The sequence below is a fragment of the Budorcas taxicolor genome, chromosome 9, assembly GCF_023091745.1.
Source record: "Budorcas taxicolor isolate Tak-1 chromosome 9, Takin1.1, whole genome shotgun sequence".
Taxonomy (NCBI): Eukaryota; Metazoa; Chordata; class Mammalia; order Artiodactyla; family Bovidae; genus Budorcas; species Budorcas taxicolor.
In genome coordinates this window covers 87,912,399-87,934,674 of record NC_068918.1, presented here as the reverse complement: position 1 = coordinate 87,934,674, position 22,276 = coordinate 87,912,399, and the positions used below count along the sequence as shown (strand labels likewise).

The following is a 22,276-nucleotide window of genomic DNA, read 5'->3' as shown; positions in this document are numbered from 1 at the left end:
AAACCAAAATAAGCTGCTCACTAGTTGAAGCATATGCCAAATCTTTATGCAGTTCAGCTCAGTTCAGTCGCTCAGTCATGTCCGACTCTTTGCGACCCCATGAACTGCAGCACACCAGGCCTCCCTGTCCATCACCAACTCCCGGAGTTCACTCAAACTCACGTCCATCAAGTCAGTGATGCCATCCAGCCATCTCATCCTCGGTCGTCCCCTTCTCCTCCTGCCCCCAATCCCTCCCAGCATCACAGTCTTTTCCAATGAGTCAACTCTTCGCATGAGGTGGCCAAAGTACAGGAGTTTCAGCTTCAGCATCATTCCTTCCAAAGAAATCCCAGGGCTGATCTCCTTCAGAATGGACTGGCTGCATCTCCTTGCAGTCCAAGGGACTCTCAAGAGTTTTCTCCAGCACCACAGTTCAAAAGCATCAATTCTTCATTATGGATCTAGTTTTGCTCTACTGACTTTGAAACTTCTACTACAATAAATTATTATTATAAAACAGTTATTCATGGACTAAAAGGGAAAAACATCATTTGCCCTAATAAAAAGATATACATAAAAACTCATTCACAGAGTCAACATACTGCTCAAAGAAAATTCATTTTTGAGATTTCTAATCAAAATAATCCCTGGAGAAGGAAATGGCAACCCACTCCAGTATTCTTGCCTGGGAAATCCCACGGATGGAGGATTCTGACAGACTACAGTCCATGGGGTGGCAAAGAGTCGGACATGACTGAGCGACTTCACTTAATCAAAATAATACTCAAAGGACACTAACCTCTTACAGCAACAGAATTGATTCATTCTGCAAACATCTTGCTATATTATGTGACTGCCTGAGCCCTTCTCCTAAGGGCTCACAATTTGGCCATCAGATTAAAACTTAGAATTCTGCAAATTGCAGTTCTCTTCCGATACTTCCCATCTTAACGAATAAAGAATATCTTCTGTTTTATCATCTCTGACTCCAAAGCAAGCCAGATGGTGTAATTAGGCTTTTTTAAAAAATAGATGTATACACACACACACACACACACATATATATGTATATAGCTATTAAAATTTAGAATCACAGCCTAACTCTGGTAATTAGGGATCTCAAAGAGCTGGGTGCTTTTGCTTTTAGACAGATGAACATGCACACTCACCACAACAGAAGAACTGCTTATACTCTTTCACTCCCAAGAACAATATCCAACAATATACCCCCTGCTAGCTTTGCCACTTTTTAACTGTAAAGAATTTCTAAGATATCAAGCTAATAAAACCAAATCTGTACCCTTTTCAAGCCACTTCCTCTAGTAGACATTTTCTGCTCACAAAAATCTTCACATGCCAAAACATACATTTGGTAATACTTTCATTAAACTTCTACCATCTATGCTGACCATCTATGCTTAAGCTTACCCAACAGTGTATACTGTTTCCCTATGATCATTCTTAGTTTTCTCTATAATTCATCTCTCTTTAAAATCCAGTGATCAACATGGGACACGCGACTCACAAGGAAGTAAGCTACTGCAAAGAAGAGAGAAGGGACTGCACCTGTGACCCTGGATGCCACGCTCATTTAAAAATAGTTCAGCATCATGTTGATTGCTTTACTGACTCATATTCAGCCTGTGGTCACCCATGATTGTGGCTTTCTTCCCTCTTTATTTATACCCAGTCTGTCCTTCTCCATCCTATATTTAAATCGTTGGATTTTTTTCCCCCCCTTCCACACACTTAATTTCGCCCAGTTTCATACAGTTTTCATAGATCCATTTTCTGATTTATCACAACACTTTATAGAAATGTTTACATCTGCAGTTTATAATAACTACCATTTTACGCCTTAAAAATATCAAGACTGCGAACACAATACTGTAAATCCACTATACTTCAATTAACAACAACAAAAAATCCAGGCTATGAAAGTACATATATAATACAACATACACTGTAATTTACAAGTAACAGTGGAACGAAGCTCATTGCCTTCTGGAAACCTACCTCCACCGGACCGTCGCTCTTTACTAGTGCTATACGTGCCCGCTGCAAGGAACCGTCCATCAGCTTGTGAAGCCTTAAAATCAACTTCCTTAACCCCATTTGCTTCAGTGCTTTGTCTACAAAGGGTCTATAAATAGAAGTCAGACAGTGTCTACTAAAGCCTGCCTCGGTGCTGCCGTCTGGGGCTCCCCAGCCGACAGACTCGTCCTCGGACTCCAGCCTCTCGAGCTTCTTCGGGACGCAATCCGGGGGCGACTGGATGTGGATGCTGTGGTCGGCGGGCGGCCTGGGCTCCAGTGCCCGCGGGCCGCAGCTCTGCTCTTCCTCACTCTCCTCTGTGCTGCTGTCCAGCTCCTTCAGTTCTCCTTCTGTGTCCTCGGCCTCATCCTCGGGCTCGTTGCCCCTGGACGATCGTGGGGAGGGGATTTCAAACACCGGCCAGCCAATGTCTGATAAATTCTTGATGCCCAACACGGTGCCCATAATCCTTAGTTTCTGATTTAAGTCTTTTGTGATGTTTAACCACAAACAGAGCGCCTGCACCCTGTCCTGGAAGTCCTTTGCAGCGTACTTCTCATAATCCTTTTGAAGAGCCTGCAGCGATGGATAAAGTGCCTCTATGTACTCCAGCAGCTCCATTATCCGTTTGACCTGCTCGAAGGACACCCTCTGGCGTTGGAGGTGCTCGTGATAGGTTGAGTAACCTGCAGGCTGTGTCCCGGGAGGGGCTCCGAACTGCCCTTCTACTGAAGTACCATTAAGACTAGCTCCGTTTCTAACAAAGGCGAAGCTCCCATAGTTAACTTTGAAGGTAAGGATTTCGTTGATAATGTCTGGGATGGCCTGGCGGGCTGTGTATAAAAAGAGGTCCTGGTCGTTAATGGTCCGGCCAGCGTGCCAGGCTTGCAGCTCTAACCAGATCAGTTCGTTAGATCGGTTAAACCAGAACGCGGACGTGCTTTCCTGCCCTCTTTGCTCCCTGTCCTTCTTCTTTGAGACTGAGGTAAGCTTTAGCAGAAGTCGGAGAGTTTCAAAAAATTTTAAGCGATCTGCTGGACAGTCAGTCCTGGAAGTCTGGCGGGCGGTTCTGGCTATCGGCATGGGCACAGAGACCGGAAGCTTAGCATTGCTGCAGCCGAGACTGAGGTAAGGCTTATTGAGATCCACATCCGGGATGGACTTTTTGGGCAGAGAGCCCCCCACTGAGTCCAGCATGAAGGAGCACTGCACGTTCTTCTTATGATCCCGCTCTGTGGACCTGAGAGCCGCTCGGATCTTTTTCTCCTGCTTATAGCTGTATTCTTCCATGTTCTCCACAGTTTTTCCAGTGTCTTTGTGTGGAGGTTGGTTTGATACATTCATTTTTTCTATTAAAAAAAAAAAAGAAGAACATTAACATTACTCTAAACGATCAAGCTGTTCTCAATATTTTTAATAAGACTGATATCCACATGTATTTATAGTTGCAGACTGCCAAATAATCATACCATGTGCTGAAAATTAAGAGAATACAACACCAAAACATTTAACTTCTAAAAGGTTTTACCCATTTTTCCTGTTACATAATACTTGCTATATTCTCTAACGTCCTCCACTACTAACCTAAAAGCAGCTGTTTACTTGTCTACCACAGAGTGCAGTCATCCAGGTAAATCAAATCTTCACGAGTTATCACCTTGGACTTAGAACAGAGAAATACCACCCAACTGAGAACACATCCGTTTCCTGCCGTGGCCACGAACCGAAGCATCAACTTAGAGCAAATCGGTTAAGTTTGCTGGGTTACTCCTGTCATTTGTAAAATCAAGCAGATGGAGGAAAGAACCCTTAAGGCACCTTAAGATTACTCTCATGAAACACTGAAAGACACGTAAGCAAAAATGCTTACCTTAATTTCTGCTCCTTGATTTCTTCTTTGCCAGAAACAAGTGAGCAGTAACATTTCTTAATTTAACATTAAGGAAACTGAAGACATACAGCCTAATTTAGTAAAATTTGCCTAGTCTATTATACTGGCACATTAAAAATCATTCAGAATTAATGCAAAGAAAGCAAACATCACACTTCGCCTTTAAAGAACTGTGAATAGTTCTATTAACAGAGTTCCCAAGCTTTGAAACGAACACACGTTTTCTCTCCTGTCGGGCTCTCTGACCCTCTGAGCCATCTCTACCTCACAGAAACCCCTCCATTCTCTCATTTTCTAGACGCAAGAGTCTCAGGGCAGTCTTCTGCTTCTGAAGTCACCCCTTCCAAAGTCCCCCCGGGGACCTCGGCTCACTCCATGAAAAGTGCATGTTTCTCAAAGTCCTCCTCTCCTGGGTCTCTCCTGCCTCACCTGCCTTCTCCCTGGGTGACCTTCACGTGCCCTTCACACACCGACAACGCCCAAGCCTACAGCACCACCCCCATCTCCCCTCTACACTCAAGGTACAGTTTGTCTCCTTGAATCTAGGACACACATTTTGTATTTCAACTTCTTTGAAATTAGAATATGCTTTATAATTAATGGCAATATAAACAACTTTTAGGAAAATATTCACTAATATATTTCATTTATATTTTCCTTTATATACATATGCACAAAAGTAATAAATGACTTTAAAAAATTTATATCTAAATATCAGAAAGTATAAAAGAGTTCTTTAGATAATCAAAAATTCTAAGTGCAAGAATATATTGGGAATCAATTATAAGCATTTTTTCTTAGTATATAACAGCACAGTATGCCTTTAGATTTTATGAAATAGAGTGTATTTATATGATTACAGACTAAAATACCCAAAATCAATTTACTGTCTAATATACCCAGACTAATATAACTTTGTTAAAGTTAATTTAACGAAGAAAATTTGTTCAAAACCAATATATCTCCAAATCAATTTAACTTAGTTTTAAAGTAAGGATTTTTCAAACAAGTATTTCTAAAAGCACTTCCAATTTAATTTACTTATATTCAATTTATTTTACAATCCATCAAAAAGGATTTTATCTGTCTATAAGGATTTGTGTTATATTTTAACATAAAACTATTATTACTATATTTTAAATTAGCAATACTTTTAAACAATGGAAAATTTATCTGTTATTTTAATCTACTTTACTCTACATATCTTAAAACTTTTTATACAGTCCATTCAAGAAATTTCTTCACTCAGAATGGCTATCATCAAAAACAACACAAATAACAAATGTTGGCAAAGACGTGGAGAAAAAGGAATCCTCATACACTGCTGGTGGGAATCTGAACTGGTGCAGTCACTGTAGATGTTTTCTCAAAAAACTAAAATCAGAACTACCACCTGACTCAGTAATTCCACAGAAATTATAAATGTTCTTCTAATCCATGATTTAAAGATTCTAAGGGAAACAACCGCACTCATCTCCCACGCTAAAAGTAATGCTAAAAATTCTCCAAGCCAGACTTCAGCAATACGTGAACCGTAAACTTCCAGATGTTCTAGCTGGTTTAAGAAAAGGCAGAGGAACCAGAGATCAAATTGCCAACATCTGCTGGATCATGGAAAAAGCAAGAGAGTTCCAGAAAAACATCTATTTCTGCTTTATTGATTATGCCAAAGCCTTCGACTGTGTGGATCATAATAAACTGTGGAAAATTCTGAAAGAGATGGGCATACCAGACCACCTGACCCGCCTCTTGAGAAACCTACATGCAGGTCAGGAAGCAACAGTTAGAACTGGACATGAAACAACAGACTGGTTCCAAATAGGAAAAGGAGTACATCAAGGCTGTATACTGTCACCCTGCTTATTTAACTTCTATGCAGAGTACATCATGAGAAACGCTGGGCTGGAAGAGGCACAAGCTGGAATCAAGATTGCTGGGAGAAAAATCAATAACCTCAGATATGCAGATGACACCACCCTTATGGCAGAAAGTGAAGAGGAACTAAAAAGCCTTTTGATGAAAGTGAAAGAGGAGAGTGAAAAAGTTGGCTTAAAACTACTCAACATTCAGAAAACTAAGATCATGGCATCTGATCCCATCACTTCATGAGAAAAAGATGGGGAAACAGTGTCAGAGTTCATTTTGGGGGGCTCCAAAATCACTGCAGATGGTAACTGCAGCCATGAAATTAAAAGACACTTACTCCTTGGAAGGAAAGTTATGACCAACCTAGACAGCATATTCAAAAGCAGAGACATTACTTTGCCAACAAAGGTCTGTCTAGTCAAGGCTATGGTTTTTCCTGTGGTCATGTATGGATGTGAGAGTTGGACTGTGAAGAAAGCTGAGCGCCAAAGAATTGATGCTTTTGAACTGTGGTGTTGGAGAAGACTCTTGAGAGTCCCTTGGACTGCAAGGAGATCCAACCAGTTCATTCTGAAGGAGATCAGCCCTGTGTTCTTTGGAAGGAATGATGCTAAAGCTGAAACTCCAGTACTTTGGCCACCTCATGCGAACAGTTGACTCATTGGAAAAGACTCTGATGCTGGGAGGGATTGGGGGCAGGAGGAGAAGGGGACGACAGAGGACGAGATGGCTGGATGGCATCACTGACTCGATGGATGTGAGTTTGAGTGAACTCCAGGAGTTAGTGATGGACAGGGAGGCCTGGCGTGCTGCGATTCATGGGGTCGCAAAGAGTCGGAAACGACTAAGCAACTGAACTGAACTTAACTGAAGGGAAACAAAGAGTTAACTGGGAGTTGCTGCTGTTTAATTGCTAAGTCCTCGGTCCATGAGATTCCCCAGGTAAGAATCCTAGAGCAGGTTGCCATCTCCTTCTCCAGGGGACCTTCCCAGCCCAGGGACTGGACCCAAGGCTCCTGCACTGCAGGTGGATTTACCACTGAGCCACCTGGTAGCTGCGATAATCTAACAACACAGAAGACTGCATCATGAACTTTAAGCCCAAATCTATGCTAAACTTACCACAGAGCTAACAGTCAAAGCATGACAATATCAAGAGATGAAGCTTCTCAGCCTTGATCTTTATTCTAACAATTAAAAGGACTTAAGAAGGGAAATGCTATAATCCCACTTTTCTGTAAATACAGAATCAAATTTTAGCAAGCCTAGAAACCTAAGTTTTGCAGATCATATACACATCTTGTGAAGTCTATCTTACAGCATACAAATGGTATATTAAACATTTTTTTTGTAATTTTGTACTTACAAAAAGCAAGGAATGGTTCAGTTTTTGGATCTACAATGTGTATAAAGGAAAGTAAATTGGGAAAAGAGGAAGATAAGACAAAGAAGCTATATTTTTTTCCAAAATAAAAAGCCAAATTTGTTTAAAAAAAAAACAAAAATGGAAACTGATATACCATTAAAATGACTTAATTTAAACTGAAAATATATTCAAGCTCTAGTCTAGCTACTGCACAAAAAGAAAATACCAATCTTTGCTTGTTTAGTTTTCTGCCCATGCTAAATTCCTCTGTAATGAATAGAAAGTCAAACAGAGTTTCTGGAAAGGAGAATGGATCAAAAGTATACAGAATGCTTTATACAAGTTCTAATTACAGTACTACAGAACTAATTCATAATGACTTAAATAAGACTAATGAATAGCACTCTCCCAAGTGGCTATAAATTGAGTGGTGTGATTCTGCAGTACTGTTAAAACAAGCCTTCCAAGAAGTTACTGCTTCCTTTGGCCAATTACCAATAACTCCTGCCAAATCAGAAAAACATGAAAGGAAAAGAACAACAACAACAAAAAATTGTATAATAAAACCGAACGCAAACAAATGACAAGCAATATGACTCACTGGTTTCAAGAGATCAAAGACAATCAACTGAATTCCTTGCAATTCACTCCTAGAAATGACTCTTTAGAATATGTGTAAAACACAAGTATTATCAAGCCCCTGCAATTCTTACGTTCTTTCATCTATGTGTGTCAAATTCAACACACCGGCCCTCTGCAATCTCTCCAATGAGAACATAGAAACAGGTACCTGCTCTTTACCTGAGAGACGACATTTATGGCAGTGATGTGCTAGACTGTCAATGTGAGCAATCCCAAGGGACTGAAGAGACCCCCCCCCCCCCCACCTCCCCACCGAATCCAAGGCTCTCAAACTTCAGTCAACATTAAAGAACCACTCAGATTCTTGCTACAACGCAGATTCCCGGGCCCATTCCCAGAGCCTCTGATTCAGCCTGGCTAGAACGACACCGCATTTGGGAAAACACTGCTTTATTCAATCTCCCCATTTCCAAGGTAAGGGCTTTATAGAAATTGTCATCATCTTCACACCACCACATGACGGAGAGGACCGCATCACACAGACGATCAGACAGATGCGAATGTCCCAATGGGGATCCTACTGTAACTCATGTTTGTGCCGTCAACCACCTTTACACCCGTCAGAGCTGCTCCCAGGACAGGACTGTGCGGCCAAGGAAAGGCTCAGATGCTGAGCGCCACGAAAGACAGACACAGGGGGTGCTACAGGACTCATCTGCAGAAGAGCTGAGCAAGGCCAGGCACTCACCCGGCCAACGGCCTCGAAGAACGGGGTCGCCTTAAAGAAGGGCAGAAAGGAAGGCAAGAGCATATTTTAAGCCGGACAATAAACATCCAAAATGACACGAAGGCACAGAAGAGAGTGTGGCTGCAACAGTGAGCCTCCAAGTACACTGGTAGACTGTAAAACTGAACCAGAACTTTGAAAGTTGGGCCAGATTTGGATTAAAGAGCTGAAATATAGATGCAAACCCACTCTGGTTCACAGTGAGCATTCCTCTAACTATAGTGATTGAACCTCATTTATAACCATTTTAGCAGATCAATTTTAGAGCAGCATGGTTTTTTTTAAAAAAACTTGCTAATCTCACCATGTTAGCAAACAATCACACGTACATAGACACACACACCCTGAGACAGTTGCTAATGGAAAGGAGATGAATGTGTGTACATGTATGTGCACACGTGTGTACGGTATGTACAAATTCTGATACATGGATCTCTGTAACCTGGCTCTCACAGTGTTACATTACTGCTGCAAACGGAGCCCACGATGGTCGCAGGGCAGGCTCGCCTGCAAAGCGCTCTGACCTGGTGTCTTCACTCTCATCTAGCCCACTTACACTACGGGACCAACTCGACTTACTTCCTTTGCCATCCTGAGAGACGTAGTAAACAGTGGGCATGATTCAGGCCTGGGACGGAATTTCTAGTTATAAAAAAAATCAGGCTGTAACAGCAGTAGTTATTCTGAGCAGACAATAAGAATATTTAAACAATCAAATCCATATAATCAGCGCGTGACAATGGTCACTGTCTAAAGAAAGCGGTGTCAGTGGCTCCTCGCGCCTGCTCCCAGCACGCAGGACCCTCATTCACCTCTGGGCGACCTTACGCTCCTCCGAGGGCGCTCCTGAGAGCACTTCCGTTTACAAGGGAGGGGCCGGAAGGTGCAAAGACAGCGGGACTGAGCCGGCAGTGAGGCCCAAAGCCTCACATGCAGGGAGGAGCGGGCCTCTCAGGACAGCCGCGGAACCACAGCTCCGGGCACCGCCCCGCCCGCTCTGGGTGTTGGCTGGCCCCATGGGGCAAAAGAAGGCAGCAGCCCTGATGCTCTGGGGCCTCCCAGGCCTTTCAGATTCACCTGGACCTCTTGAACTAGCTGAAGGAAGCTAGCTGTCACTTAAGAAGTCCGATTATCTGGGACCAGGGTGCTGTGAAGAAGACCAGGCCAGCCACATGGAAGGTCACGTGGAAAAAAGGACACTGCCAACCAGCTCTCCATCCAGGGGGCAGTGTCAGAGAAGGAGTCATCCTGGACATCAGAGACCCTGCAGACACCACGTGGAGAAGACGCAGGGGCCCAGCCGGGCTACGACGGCACCTCCAGCGATCTGCGTTGTGCCAGCTAAGGCCCAAGACATCAGCCGGTAGAGGAGCTGCACGCTGCCCGGACACCTGCCCACAGGGCCGTGGGCACAGGAAAACGGGGCTCCTTCGGAACACCACGCTTTGGCGGGTCTGTCACATGGCGACAGATGACCGGAAACATGAAAGGACCATTGGTAACATTCTTTAAAGAGATGAGCTCCACTTTCATGCAGTTCCAAAGTGAAGGGTATGATTCAGGCAGCCTTGGCTTGTCTCAGAGAGAAAGAAAATGCATCCATTCCTATTTCCTTGGGAAGCTTTGAAAATAAGTCTGGCCAATCTAATTAACTCTAAAAAGCCCCTGAAAACACTGAGAGGCCAATATACTCTGATGAATGACAAATGGGTCTGAAATCCTGGTCTCCCGAGCTCAGCCTTCGGGTCACAGCACGAAAGGCACTTGTTCCTGAAGCCTTCCCAGGCCCAGGTCTGCTCAGGCCCTCCTGTGGGCGCCCGCAGCAGCCCCTCACTCGCCACCACCCCAGCTCGACCACACAGGGTGGGGCAGCCTGCTCGTCTCCGTGGCTGCAACCGGAGACCAGCAAGGGCTTATCCATCGTCCAGCACAGCACCTGCCTACGCAGTCACCGAAGTTCTAGGTCAAAGAAAGGAGGAGGGAGAAATAAGGGGGGACGGAAGTGCGGCGGGGGAGGGGAAGAGAAGAGGGGCTGGAAGAATGGAGAGAGAGGCAAAGACACAAAGAAAGGGCAGGGGAGGAGAGAGGGACCCGGTGAAAAGGCACCCACGGCGGCAACACTTGCAGTAAAAGAAGGAAAGGGGCTGGGAGGAGCTACGGGAAGCGGGGAGTCCAGACAGAAGCCCAGCTCCACGCCGCGGCAGCGGTGACTCAGGCTCTGGCCTGCAAGTGGGAGCACCGACTAAGGAGGAAACGCTCAACGTTACGGTTATTCAATTCTACTTCAAAATTTTAAGGCAAACAGCGCGAAGGAAATCTTCAGCTCCCAATAATAATGACAGCCAGTGCTTACTGAACGTACAATCTTCACCACACTGGAAGGCATTTATTCCTCAGATGAGACATGGAGGTGGGAAGCTGAGAGACCTAGGATGAGAATCCAGGCAATCCAGGAACCGAGTCTGTACTCGCGTCCACCACGCTCTGCTGCTGCAAGTTCACAAAGAGCCAAGGTCTCGAAGCAACCGAGCTCTCAAGCTGTTCTGCTGCTCAACACTGCTGAACACCTCATCACCATAAGGTAATACGGCCCACCCGCCCAACATGGGTGCTTCCTATCCATTTTTTTTTTTTGTTTTTGGTTTTCAGGGCCGAAACAGTTCACCAGATGGCAAACTAGCTACTTTCTAACATATGCATGACTGGGCCAATTAAAACTACGCACCCTAGAAACTGTGTCATTTCCTCAACCGTAAGCTGAACAGTAATATAGAGAACCTACATCTCGTTGGGTTATTATGATATTTAAAAGGCAACTCTGTTGAGAGGCCAAGCACAGTGCTGAGAACTGTCAGTGGTAACTGGGCAGATGCTTCCAAAAATGATTCAGCAGCCATTTACATGGGTTACTCAGCATGGGTTACTCTATGACACAGAAAGTTCACAACACAGGAAATGAAAACAGAAGCCAGCTATAAACCAATACAGTACAGCAACACAGACATTACGACATGTGAGCAAAGAGCCTGTGTTATGATGGAGACACTGGACACAGAGGCAGACTTTTTTTTTCTGGGCTCCAAAATCACTGCAGATGGTGATTGCAGGCATGAAATTAAAAGACACTTGCTCCTTGGAAGAAAAGCTATGACCAACCTAGACAGCATATTAAAAAGCAGAGACACTGCTTCACTGACAAAGGTCCGTCTAGTCAAAGCTATGGTTTTTCCAGTAGTCATGGATAGATGTGAGAGCTGGACCATAGAGAAAGCTGAGCGTCAAAGAATTGATGCTTTTGAACTGTGGTGTTGGAGAAGACTCTTGAGAGTCCCTTGGACTGCAAGGAGATCCAACCAGTTAATCCTAAAGGAAATCAGTCCTGAATATTCATTGGAAGGACTAATGCTGAAGCTCAAACTCCAATCCTCTGGCTACCTGATGCGAAGAACTGACTCCTGAGAAAAGACCCTGATGCTGGGAAAGACTGAAGGCAGGAGAAGGGGATAACAGAGGATGAGATGGTTGGATGGCATCACTGACTCAATGGACATGAGTCTGAACAAGCGCTGGGAGTTGCTGATGGACTGGGAAGCCTGGCGTGCTGCAGTTCATGAGGTTGCAGAGTCGGACACAACTGAGCGACTGAACTGAAGCAGAGAGACTACAGGGCAAAGATGGCAAAAGTTATTTTTGCGTGTTGGGTTTATGGGTGTTTTTTTTTGTCAGCATTTTCTAAACTCCGTAAACACGTCATCTTTCGAAACAAGAAAAACCATTAAGTGAATAAGAATGCTGATGCCGAGGTCTGCTCTCAGGTAGCTGCAAGGCAAAGGTTCACGAGCATCCCTCTTCACCTGCAAAACGGCAGGAATTAAAGTGGTCTCTGATGGCTTCCCGGAGAAGGCAATGGCACCCCACTCCAGGACTCTTGCCTGGAAAATCCCATGGATAGAGGAGACTGGAAGGCTGCAGTCCATGGGGTCGCTGAGGGTCGGACACGACTGAGCGACTTCACTTTCACTTTTCACTTTCATGCATTGGAGAAGGAAACAGCAGCCCACTCCAGTGTTCTTGCTTGGAGAATCCCAGGGATGGGGGAGCCTGGTGGGCTGCCGTCTATGGGGTCGCACAGAGTCGGACACGACTGAAGTGACTTAGCAGCAGCAGCAGCAGCAGCAGCTGATGTCTTCCAGACCTAAAATTCTGTCATTTCATGAAATAAATAGTTGAAAGAAGTTGAGGAGGAAGACAGACAATCTCTCCTCCACCTTCTATCTCTGCCACAGCCCAGGACAACAGCAGGAGCTCAACAAGTATCCAGTGACTGGTTTTCTGACTGATAAGTGACGATGCACAGTCATCTCAATGTGCTTCCCAGGTGATTCTGTGGTCAAGAATCTGCCTGCCCAGGCAAGAGATGTAAAAGACGTGGGTTCAATCCCTGGGTCAGGAAGCGCCCCTGGAAAAGGAAATGGCAACCCGCTCCACTATTCTTGCCTGGAGAATCGCGTGGACAGAGGAGCCTGGTGGGCTACAGTCCACGGGATGGCAAAGAGCTGGACACGACTAAGTGACTGAGCACAGAGAGTCGTCTCAGGCTCCGCAGTCAGAGCTTAACCCCTGCTGCTCGAACTGGGGATGAAGCCCAAACCGAGGCCGAGGAGAGCTAGTGCTGAAGTCAGTCCTGGAGACTCGGCGCCAGTGGGTTCTCACTGCCGAGGACTTGGGTTCAATACCTCGTCAGGGAACGAAGATCCCACAAGCTGCACAGCGTGGTCAAAAAAAAAGTACCTAAAATTAGTCCTGCCGCTATCTCAAGCCTTCTGGCCGCTAAGAAGTTGCTTTAAAACCCTGGGCCCCACTTTCTCAATCTGTAAAGGCGGGAACTGTGTTCTCAACTCCTGTTCCAAAACTGTTGCTGCTGTTTAGTCACTTAGTCACGTCCAACTCTTTTGCGACCCTACGGATCCGTGAGATTCTCTAGGCAAGAACACTGGAGCGGGCTGCCATTTCCTCCTCCAGGGGAATCGTCCCCGCTCAGAGATAGAACTCGTGTCTCCTGCACTGCAGGCAGATTCTTTACTGCTGAGCGACCAGGGCGATGCCTCCAGAACTGTATGAACCAACCAGTGAAGAAAAAGCAGACGTCCTGCTGGCCTTGCCACGTTTAGCACCACAAGGCAAGTAAGTCATCAACAATGCTGACTCAGGAGGCGCTGCTGCACTGATACTACTTTAGATAAGGCGCTTCTGTAGGCACCTGAGAAATTCTTTTGAGAAAATGGATAAGGACTGATTGTAAAGATACTATACTGCAATAGAAAGCTATTACTTTCCAAACGGGGTAAATACAGGCCATAGGTTAATATTCTACTACAAGTAAAGTTTTAAAACAAAGTAAAAAAAAAAAAAAGAAAACTTCTTCCTCATAGGAAAGAAAGGCTATTTACTACCTAGGAATTCCTCCTTAGATAAGAAGTCGTTCAAGGAAACAAATACAATAAAGCCCACCTCTCCCGCCTCTCTTCTTTCTGGGAGAAGTTATATATGACAGGGACCCAGAATGGACTTGCAGACATCAACCATGAGAGATCAGTGTACAGAAGAAAGGTGTGGGAAAGGGAAGCTGACCAAAAAAAGAGCAGACGGACGCGGGCTACAGAAAGGGAGAACCGGGAATGAGGCTTTCCAGTAAGGAGAACATGTGACAGGGGAAATTTCTCAGAGGAGACAAGGAATGAAACCTCGACCTTGCAAGTAATAGGTGGATGAATTCTAGGAAGCTAAGAGATCAGCTTTAGGACAAGTGGTTTGCTGAAATCAAGACAGTTTCTAAAACCGTGAAGCCTCGGTGACCCGAGGTTCCGCGTTAGAAAGTATGTACAAGGAAGCCAGGTCTGCACGCTTCAGCTCTTCCAGCTCAGAAATGAACAGCGGCGACTTGCTCCAAGAAACGAAAGCAGAGAACAGTCTCCATCTCCAGGAGCAGGACACTATCTGGGCTTTGGGATTGCAAACACAGAGAAAGGCGAGACAGAGGTTCTGAGCCTGGTGACAAGGCACCATCTGGCGCTGTGCTTAGGGTGCAGGAGGGCCCCCCATATGAGGGCAGAGCGCACGGGGCTCAGGCTGCCCAGAGAACCCTGGAGGAGACGGCTGGGCCCTGCCTCTCCCCACCTGCCTAGGACGTCATGCCCGGGAGACAGAATCTAGGCGGTCCCGCCCAAGAGATACGAAGAAAGAAAGAAGGCCACAGATCCGCACACCCGCAGCCAGCCGTCCAGGACGTGCACGCCGACGGCATCCCCACGGCCTCCTCCACATCCCAGAAGGAACGCAAATGCCTCACACGCTGACCTGAACGAACACTCAGGACAAGCCTTTCCACCTCTGGAGAGTCAGTTTCTCCTTTACTAACAATGTTGCTAATGATAGTAACTCAGAAGTGTCAAAATAAAACTTTCAGGCAGCATAAAATCAAACTCAAAGGAAGGGGAGGAAACACTATTATTGTAGAAGGTGGGCATCACAGCGCCCTGCGGCACAGATGCTGAACCGCGCCACACCCTCGCACGTGTATCTCCTCCAGTGCAAGACTGACCTTTCAGATTCGCGCGGCCGGCGGGCCTCCCGACACTATTCCTCTGGTGCTTGGAGGACATGCGTTTCATCTGCCGAGGCGTGCTGGGAGGAGAGGTGCCATAAAGGTTCTCTGTGTTGGCTTCATCTGAAAAGTCCTCAGGATCAGATTCGGAATTCTTGCAAGCTGAGTCTCCCAATGCGCACTCTTGCCTGATAAAGACAAGTGAAGAAAATGCTCAGTGACAGAGGAAGTGAATTCAAACTTAAACCACTCCAAGCTCCTTTTAAGAACTCTCTGTAACACTTTTCCATGGCTCTGTCATCTCCTTAGCCTGATGTATCTTGCTCTTCTATTGTAGCTGCGGAAACTCACAAGGAGAACGAAGCCACTGTGTTCCTGAACGCAGCCACTGTGTTCCTGCTCTCAGCATGCACAGAGAGAACTGATGTGCAGTTTCTGTTGTTTGGAAAAGTCTTTACAGCATAAATGAAGTTTAAAACTAAATACTTGAGGATTGGGGGTAAAAAAAGAGCAAAGAACTGAAAGATACAAATCTGACTGAACTGAGCATCGCTCACGTGCTAGGCGGGAACAAGCTAACCCTGAGTGGGCAAGTCCTGCCCTGACTTCAGAGGCCCGCTCCTTTCTTTGTGAGGCACACACAGAACAGAGGGCAGGAGCCGAGCAGAGAGCGCTGGTGACGTGTGGCAGGGGACTGCAGCGCAGTGCTGGGGAGGGACGTGCGGGGAAGATGCTGTGCAGGAGAGAAGGGAACGACTTTCTCCTGACCTCCAAATAGCAGTTCCTCCTTAACCTGGTCTCTGGAAACTTCCTGCCAATTCTCTGTTCCCAGGAGACTTCCTCAACAATACCACTTCTTGGACAAAGTTCTATTTTTTGCAATGCTAATGAAAATAAAATTTAACATATGAACTAAGAACAGATACAGTTCCCAAACAGCAAACTGGAAAGACGCAATCATGAAGTTCCTGTCAAATAAGGACCCTTAACAATCTAACCTATTCTGAATCTTTATAAAATATACTTCATACTTCAAAAATAAAACTCTAAACTAAATTCAAGATGCAACCAGTTTTCTCTCTGGAGATTTACACATCCTGTAATAAAATGGAAGCTATTTCAAAGTCATGAGGGGAAAAAAAAAAATCCCACCCTAAAATGTATGATAACATTATTATTGAACGGACGGACAAAAGATTCTTATCTTTCAAAAATAAAAATGCTGCAGAATTATTCAAATTTACAGCACTGAAATATTTAAAGAATCCCTGAGACAGGTCAAAAACCAATTTTTAAACCAGACAAGACCATTCTAGATACTGTGAGTGCACACGCCCTCCACACATACAGACCCACACTATCAGACACACAAGCAGAATATTGGAAAAGCCAACTGAATCAAATTAAACCCATAAGCAAATTTAGACGTAAGTTTTAAGTGTACCTATTCCCTCAGGCTAGCCATCTTTATTATTTAAGACTCACAAAGTCACACAGCAAATAACGATGTGGGCTTCCCAGGTGGCACTAGGGGTAGAGAAACCACCTGCCAGTGCAGGAGACATAAGAGACGGCTAGTTCCATCCCTGGGTCAGGAAGGTCCCCTGGAGGAGGGCATGGCAACCCACCCCAGGATTCATGCCCGGAGAATCCCATGGACAGAAGAGCCTGACAGGCTAGTTCATAGGGTCGCAAAGAGTCAGATACAACTGAAGTGAGTAACATGGACATAAATTATTTGGAAATTTCCTATTCTTCTACACTCAATGCAAAATAGTTGATTCAACTGATAAAAAAAAAAACAATGACAAGGTTGCTGATTTCATTCCCATCTGGTTTTGTGGTTACTAGCACAAGCTTTTGATAGAATAACATAGGCTTTCTCATACAAGGGACTTACGTTCAAATCCTGACTCTGCCAGTTACTAGCTGTGTGGGCCTCAGCCAAATTATTTAAAATCTCCGCAATGCACATATATAAAATAAGGATAACAAGTATTTAAACTCCATACCTGTAAGGCCTAAACCCCATAAAGCACGGTCAACAGGAACAGTATGAGAAGCATCACTAAATGACGGACATCACTCAGCATGCATCTGCTCCACTTGGAAAGAGAATCTGCCTTTGACTTCAGCACGAACACCACCAGAAACAGCTTTAACATTTTAACATCTTCTGAAAGCGACAGTGAATTCACTCAGCCATGTCCAACTCTTTGCAACTCCATGGAATGTGGCTCTCCAGGCTCCTCTGTCCATGGGATTCTCCAGGCAAGAATACTAGAGTGAGTTGCCATTTCCTTCTCCAGGGGATCTTCCCGACCCAGGGATTGAACCCAGGCCTCCCACATTACAGGCAGACGCTTTAAACTCTGAGCCATCCGGGAAGCCCCTTTAACATCTAACTCCTTTCAGAGTCAATATTATCACTCTATTTTTCCTCCATTAAGATAAAGAGGGAAATGGCAATCCACTCCAGTGCTATTGCCTGGAAAATCCCACAGACAGAGGAGCCTGGCAGGCTACAGTCCATGGGGTTGCCAAGAGTCGGACACAACTGAGCAACTTTACTTAAGTCAGTGGTAAGGAAGGACTTTGTATTTTAGTACTTTTGTATCACCAGTAGTTTTCAGCACAATGTTCAAAACCATTCATTGTTTTTCCGTGATAATACATCTCATATGTTACTGAACAGAGTCAGTTATGAAAGAGCAAATCAGACCAGGCTCAGAACAACCCCTCTGTGGTGGACAGCATGAACCTGGGAGGCAGAAGACCAAGGCTTGAGTCCCAGCCTTACTGGATGGGAGACTACACACAACTTAATCTCAGACTAAGAAGAAACAGAGTAATTCAGAATTTGTAAGGTCAACAGTCTAAAATATCTCAGGAAATTCAGTTGTGAAGACTCAAAAAACAAAACAAAATAATGGTAATAAAAGGCTATGCAGAAAATACTAAATCATCAGACAGGCATAAAAAAATGGAATGTTTCACTCGTATTCAGCAGTATTATGTGGATGAATGAACTGACGCAATGTAACGCGCAAATAGAAGAGGAATTTTTGAAGAGGGACTAAAAATGGCCACACTTCACTAAGCCAAGTCTCCAAAGGCAAGGCCCCAGCCCTGAGCACAGAGTCATAAACTCAAGACAGGAGAGTTCATTGTCTTATCTACAAGGTCCAGTGCTTTTAGCAGATAAGAACAATCTAAGAAAGCACTGCTGCTGCTGCTGCTAAGTGTCACTTCAGTCGTGTCCGACTCTGTGCGACCCCATAGACGGCAGCCCACCAGGCTCCTCTGTCCCTGGGACCCTCCAGGTAAGAAAACTGGAGTGGGCTGCCATTTCCTTCTCCAATGCATGCATGCATGTTAAGTCGCTTCAGTTGTGTCTGACTCTGTGCGACCCTATGGACAGCAGCCCACCAGGCTCCTCTGTCCCCGGGATTCTCTAGGCAAGAACACTGGAGTGGGTTGCCATTTCCTTCTCCGCTAAGAAAGCATGTATTTTGAAAATGTTAACTTTCATGAAAAATTTAATTTGGGGAAACAGAAAAAGGTATCTGTGTTGTACTGTTCTCCAACTGTATTTCTCTACACACGGAAAAATTCATTTGGCTGCACTTTCCAAATCAGAGTGGAAGACTAAGTCCCTGAAATAATTCTACAGAAGTTGAATATCTCTTGTTTTCAAATCTACATCTATTACAAAACAAAAGGTCACAATAAACTACTAATTTCAAAGCACTTCCAAACTTTAATTATCCTAGCAGCAAACATACAGAATGACAAGGAAGTGAAGATGAATACTGTCATAAACACTATATTAAAATCAATCAAACATAATACAGTTTATCCCTCCTTATTCGTTATGCACCATAGAAAATGAGGTAAGAAAAATGCCAAGCACTGCCAGTTACGATATTTATTCATAACTAAAATAAATCTTAGGAGAAGCATTATACAAAGATGAAGCTATGCATTTAATACTTTCTTAAGGTTTACATAACTCTGTTAAGAAGGTGGTGACACCTGTCAGAAATGTTATTGGTTTACATTCCATTCAAATAACTTTGTAATTTAATTAAACGTTAGAACAAAGTCCAATGTTACCTAAAAGAATTTTAAGTCTAACACCCATTAAGTAAAATTCACAACATCTGCCATCCTATGCAAATTTACAAAGAAACAGGAAGATGCAACCCAAACCAGGAGAAAAATCAATAGAGACAAACCAGAAACGGCTCAGGTGGATCCTGCAGAGATGAAACACACGTGAGATGAAAAATACTCTAGAAAAGATAAAAGCAGATGAGCTACAACAGAAAAAAAGATCAGTAAACTTGAAGATACAGCACTAGAAACTACTCAAGGTTAACCAGAGTGAAAAAGATGGAGAGAAAAAAAGGGAAGAAAAAGAGAAAGACCCGAGCATCAGCAATCCGCAGGACAAACATCAAGCAGGGTAACACACACGGGCTTCCCTGGTGGTTCAGCTGGTAAAGAACCACCTGCAGTGCAGGAGACCCGGCTTGAATCCCTGGGTCGGGAAGATCCCCTGGAGAAGGAAACCCACTCCAGTATTCTTGCCTGGAGAATCCCATGGACAGGGGAGCCTGGTGGTCTATACAGTCCACAGGGCTGCAGAGTCGAACATGACTGACTGACCCTTTCACTTTCACTTTAAAATTGATACAAGTACAGTAAAATTAATACTCTAAAACTAGCTAATGTGGTTACTGATCAGAAAAAAAAATCCAATTTCTAAAAATTCTATTCCATTTAGTAAAAGTTGGACACAACTTAGTGACGAAACCACCACCAGTGTAACGTGTTACTGGAGCTCAAAACAAGAAAAGCGAGGAACAGAAAACATTCTCTGAAGAAATAAGGCCTGGAATTTTTCCAAATCTGAGGGGGAAAAAAACAAACAAACAAACAAAAAAACGCAGCAGCTCAAAGATATAAGAATCTCAGCAAACTCCAAGCAGAAGAATTATAAGAAAACTACCAGGTTTTGATTATGAGTATCATAATCAAATTGGTAAAAAAAAAAAAAAAAACCAGTCATGAAGAGAAAAATCTGAAGAGCAGCCAGAGAAAAACAACTTAGTTTGGAAGTTTTAGCTAAGAATACAATGTGGGGTGGGGTAGGAGGGGAAATTGAGCCAAAGTTCATTTTTTTTTCCTTTAAAAAAAATCATGCAGACAAAATCTAGGAAAATAAATACTAGTGGTAAGTTCAAAAGAACTTGCATCACTTCAAGTAACTGACCAAAAGCACCCAAAACCTCACTTGGTATTAGCTCATGTGAGATGAGCTCATGTGGCCAGCTGACTGGTTTAGAATGTTTCCATGGATACCAATTATTTTGGATAAGGCAAGTAGTACAAGGTCTGCATCAGCTGCCCTGAAACATTTTTCTTCCTTGTGTTTAAAACATACAAATGTGAAATGTCTTTCTGGTACTAAACCTCTGACAGTCACATAAAACAATGTTGCATTCTTTTAACATGAAACCTCGCTCAAGTACCATTCAGGTTGACCTGGAATCCGGTCTAAGAAAGGTCCGCTTAAACTCAACCCAAAGGGTGTAGTTTTTAAATGAAGTATGTGAAAGACAAAAATTCAAATAACTTGGGGTTAAATAGTTCTGCTCTGACATCATAGGTAAAACCACATGGTGCCTGAAATAGCTCATCTATAAAATGATGGAGCTGGATTAGATGAGCTTGAAAACATCTGTGGTTTTCCAAAAGCCCTTAAAAAAAAAATTAACTTCATTGAAAGTTCTTTAGGAAAGTCCTTAAACATAAAATATTTTATTCCATATTAGTACAGTTCTCACCTGTGTGAGTTTCTCTCCACATCTTCACTGACCTATTCTCTATGAAATAATAATTAAAGAAGGGCTTTTACTACTGTTGGCAAAGGGGCTAGATTTTCTAGATTTCTTTTTCAGATACCTTACATAGTTTGCTTGGCCTGTACTATAAATTAAAAGGAGATAAGTTTGAGGTGGCATGGTTGGCATGTACTGTAAGCGCCAATTAAAAGTTAGCTGACCAATCAATCGGCTTGTGGTTGAACGTCTATCAGCTTACCTACAGGTAAGCTGTTAGCAAATCTCAAGTTTGCCCAACATTCATGACTTTACTTTTGCACTGACTCGAGAGTGTAGCTCTGTGCAAAACCAGCAAGCCTTCATTATTTTTCAGTATAGATATTCAAACTCTTTTAACTATAATTCACTTTTTAAACACAAGCAGACATTTTAAAACAAGATTTCCTATGGAAATGAGTAAGAAACTATCCCCCAACTAGACTCAAAGCTTCATGAGGGCAGGAACCTCATCTGTCCACTGTTTGTCCAGGGTGGAGAACAGTGCCCGGGGTAGATTACATGGCCATTACTATCTGCTGAGTAAATGGATTTGCGAGGTTAATAATTTAATCTTCTGATACTTTAGACTTAATTATCTAAATTCTATTTTAATAAAATCACATTTAATACTTTGAAGAATGAAATTTTTAAAGGCTGTAAGAATTAAAGACTGTTGACTTCTGACAATGTTGTTTAAGTGATACTGTTCCCCTAGGTGCCAAGAGGACCATCTACTGACCAGCACAATGGCAGTGGAGTACGGGGTAAGGAATCACGGTTCTGGAGTCAGAATACCATGGGCTCAAATCCCTGGGTCCCCACACTTATTAGTAAGAACACAAGTTTTAAACAAATTATTATGCTTGCTTACACTTTCATTTATTTGAAGTCTTCTATCCAGTATCACTGGGTAAGTGATATTGGTGAGTCAGTTAATTTTTAAAAATATACTTTTATACTTTTAAATATATACTAAAAGCATTAAAAATGAGATATGCAGGTAAAAAACCCTGAAACGCCTGTGGTGGCTGTTACTCTGGTGGCCTCCCAGTATTTACATCCTTGAATAATCATCTCCTCTTGATGAAGGTCAAAGAGGAAAGTGAAAAAAGCTGGCTTAAAACTCACCATGTAAAAAACTAAGATCATGGCATCCAGTCCCATCACTTCATGGCAAACAGATGGGCAAACAATGAAAACAGTGGCAGATTTTATTTCCTTGGGCTCCAAAAATCACTGCGGACAGTGACTGCAGCCATGAAATTAAAAGACTCTT

At 43.7% G+C, this 22,276-nt stretch overlaps 1 protein-coding gene across 2 annotated transcripts in view; it reads right to left on the bottom strand.

The window, feature by feature from the left end:
- Positions 1 to 22,276, bottom strand: part of MAP3K4 (mitogen-activated protein kinase kinase kinase 4) — a 105,554-nt gene that overhangs the window by 57,190 nt on the left and 26,088 nt on the right. For both annotated transcript variants that reach the window (XM_052645503.1, XM_052645504.1), the window contains exons 2-3: positions 15,110 to 15,300; positions 1,999 to 3,365 (exon numbers count right to left, since the gene is read on the bottom strand). In XM_052645503.1, the coding sequence (XP_052501463.1) occupies positions 1,999 to 3,365; positions 15,110 to 15,300 (1,558 nt within the window). The remainder of the gene's footprint in view (positions 1 to 1,998; positions 3,366 to 15,109; positions 15,301 to 22,276) is intronic.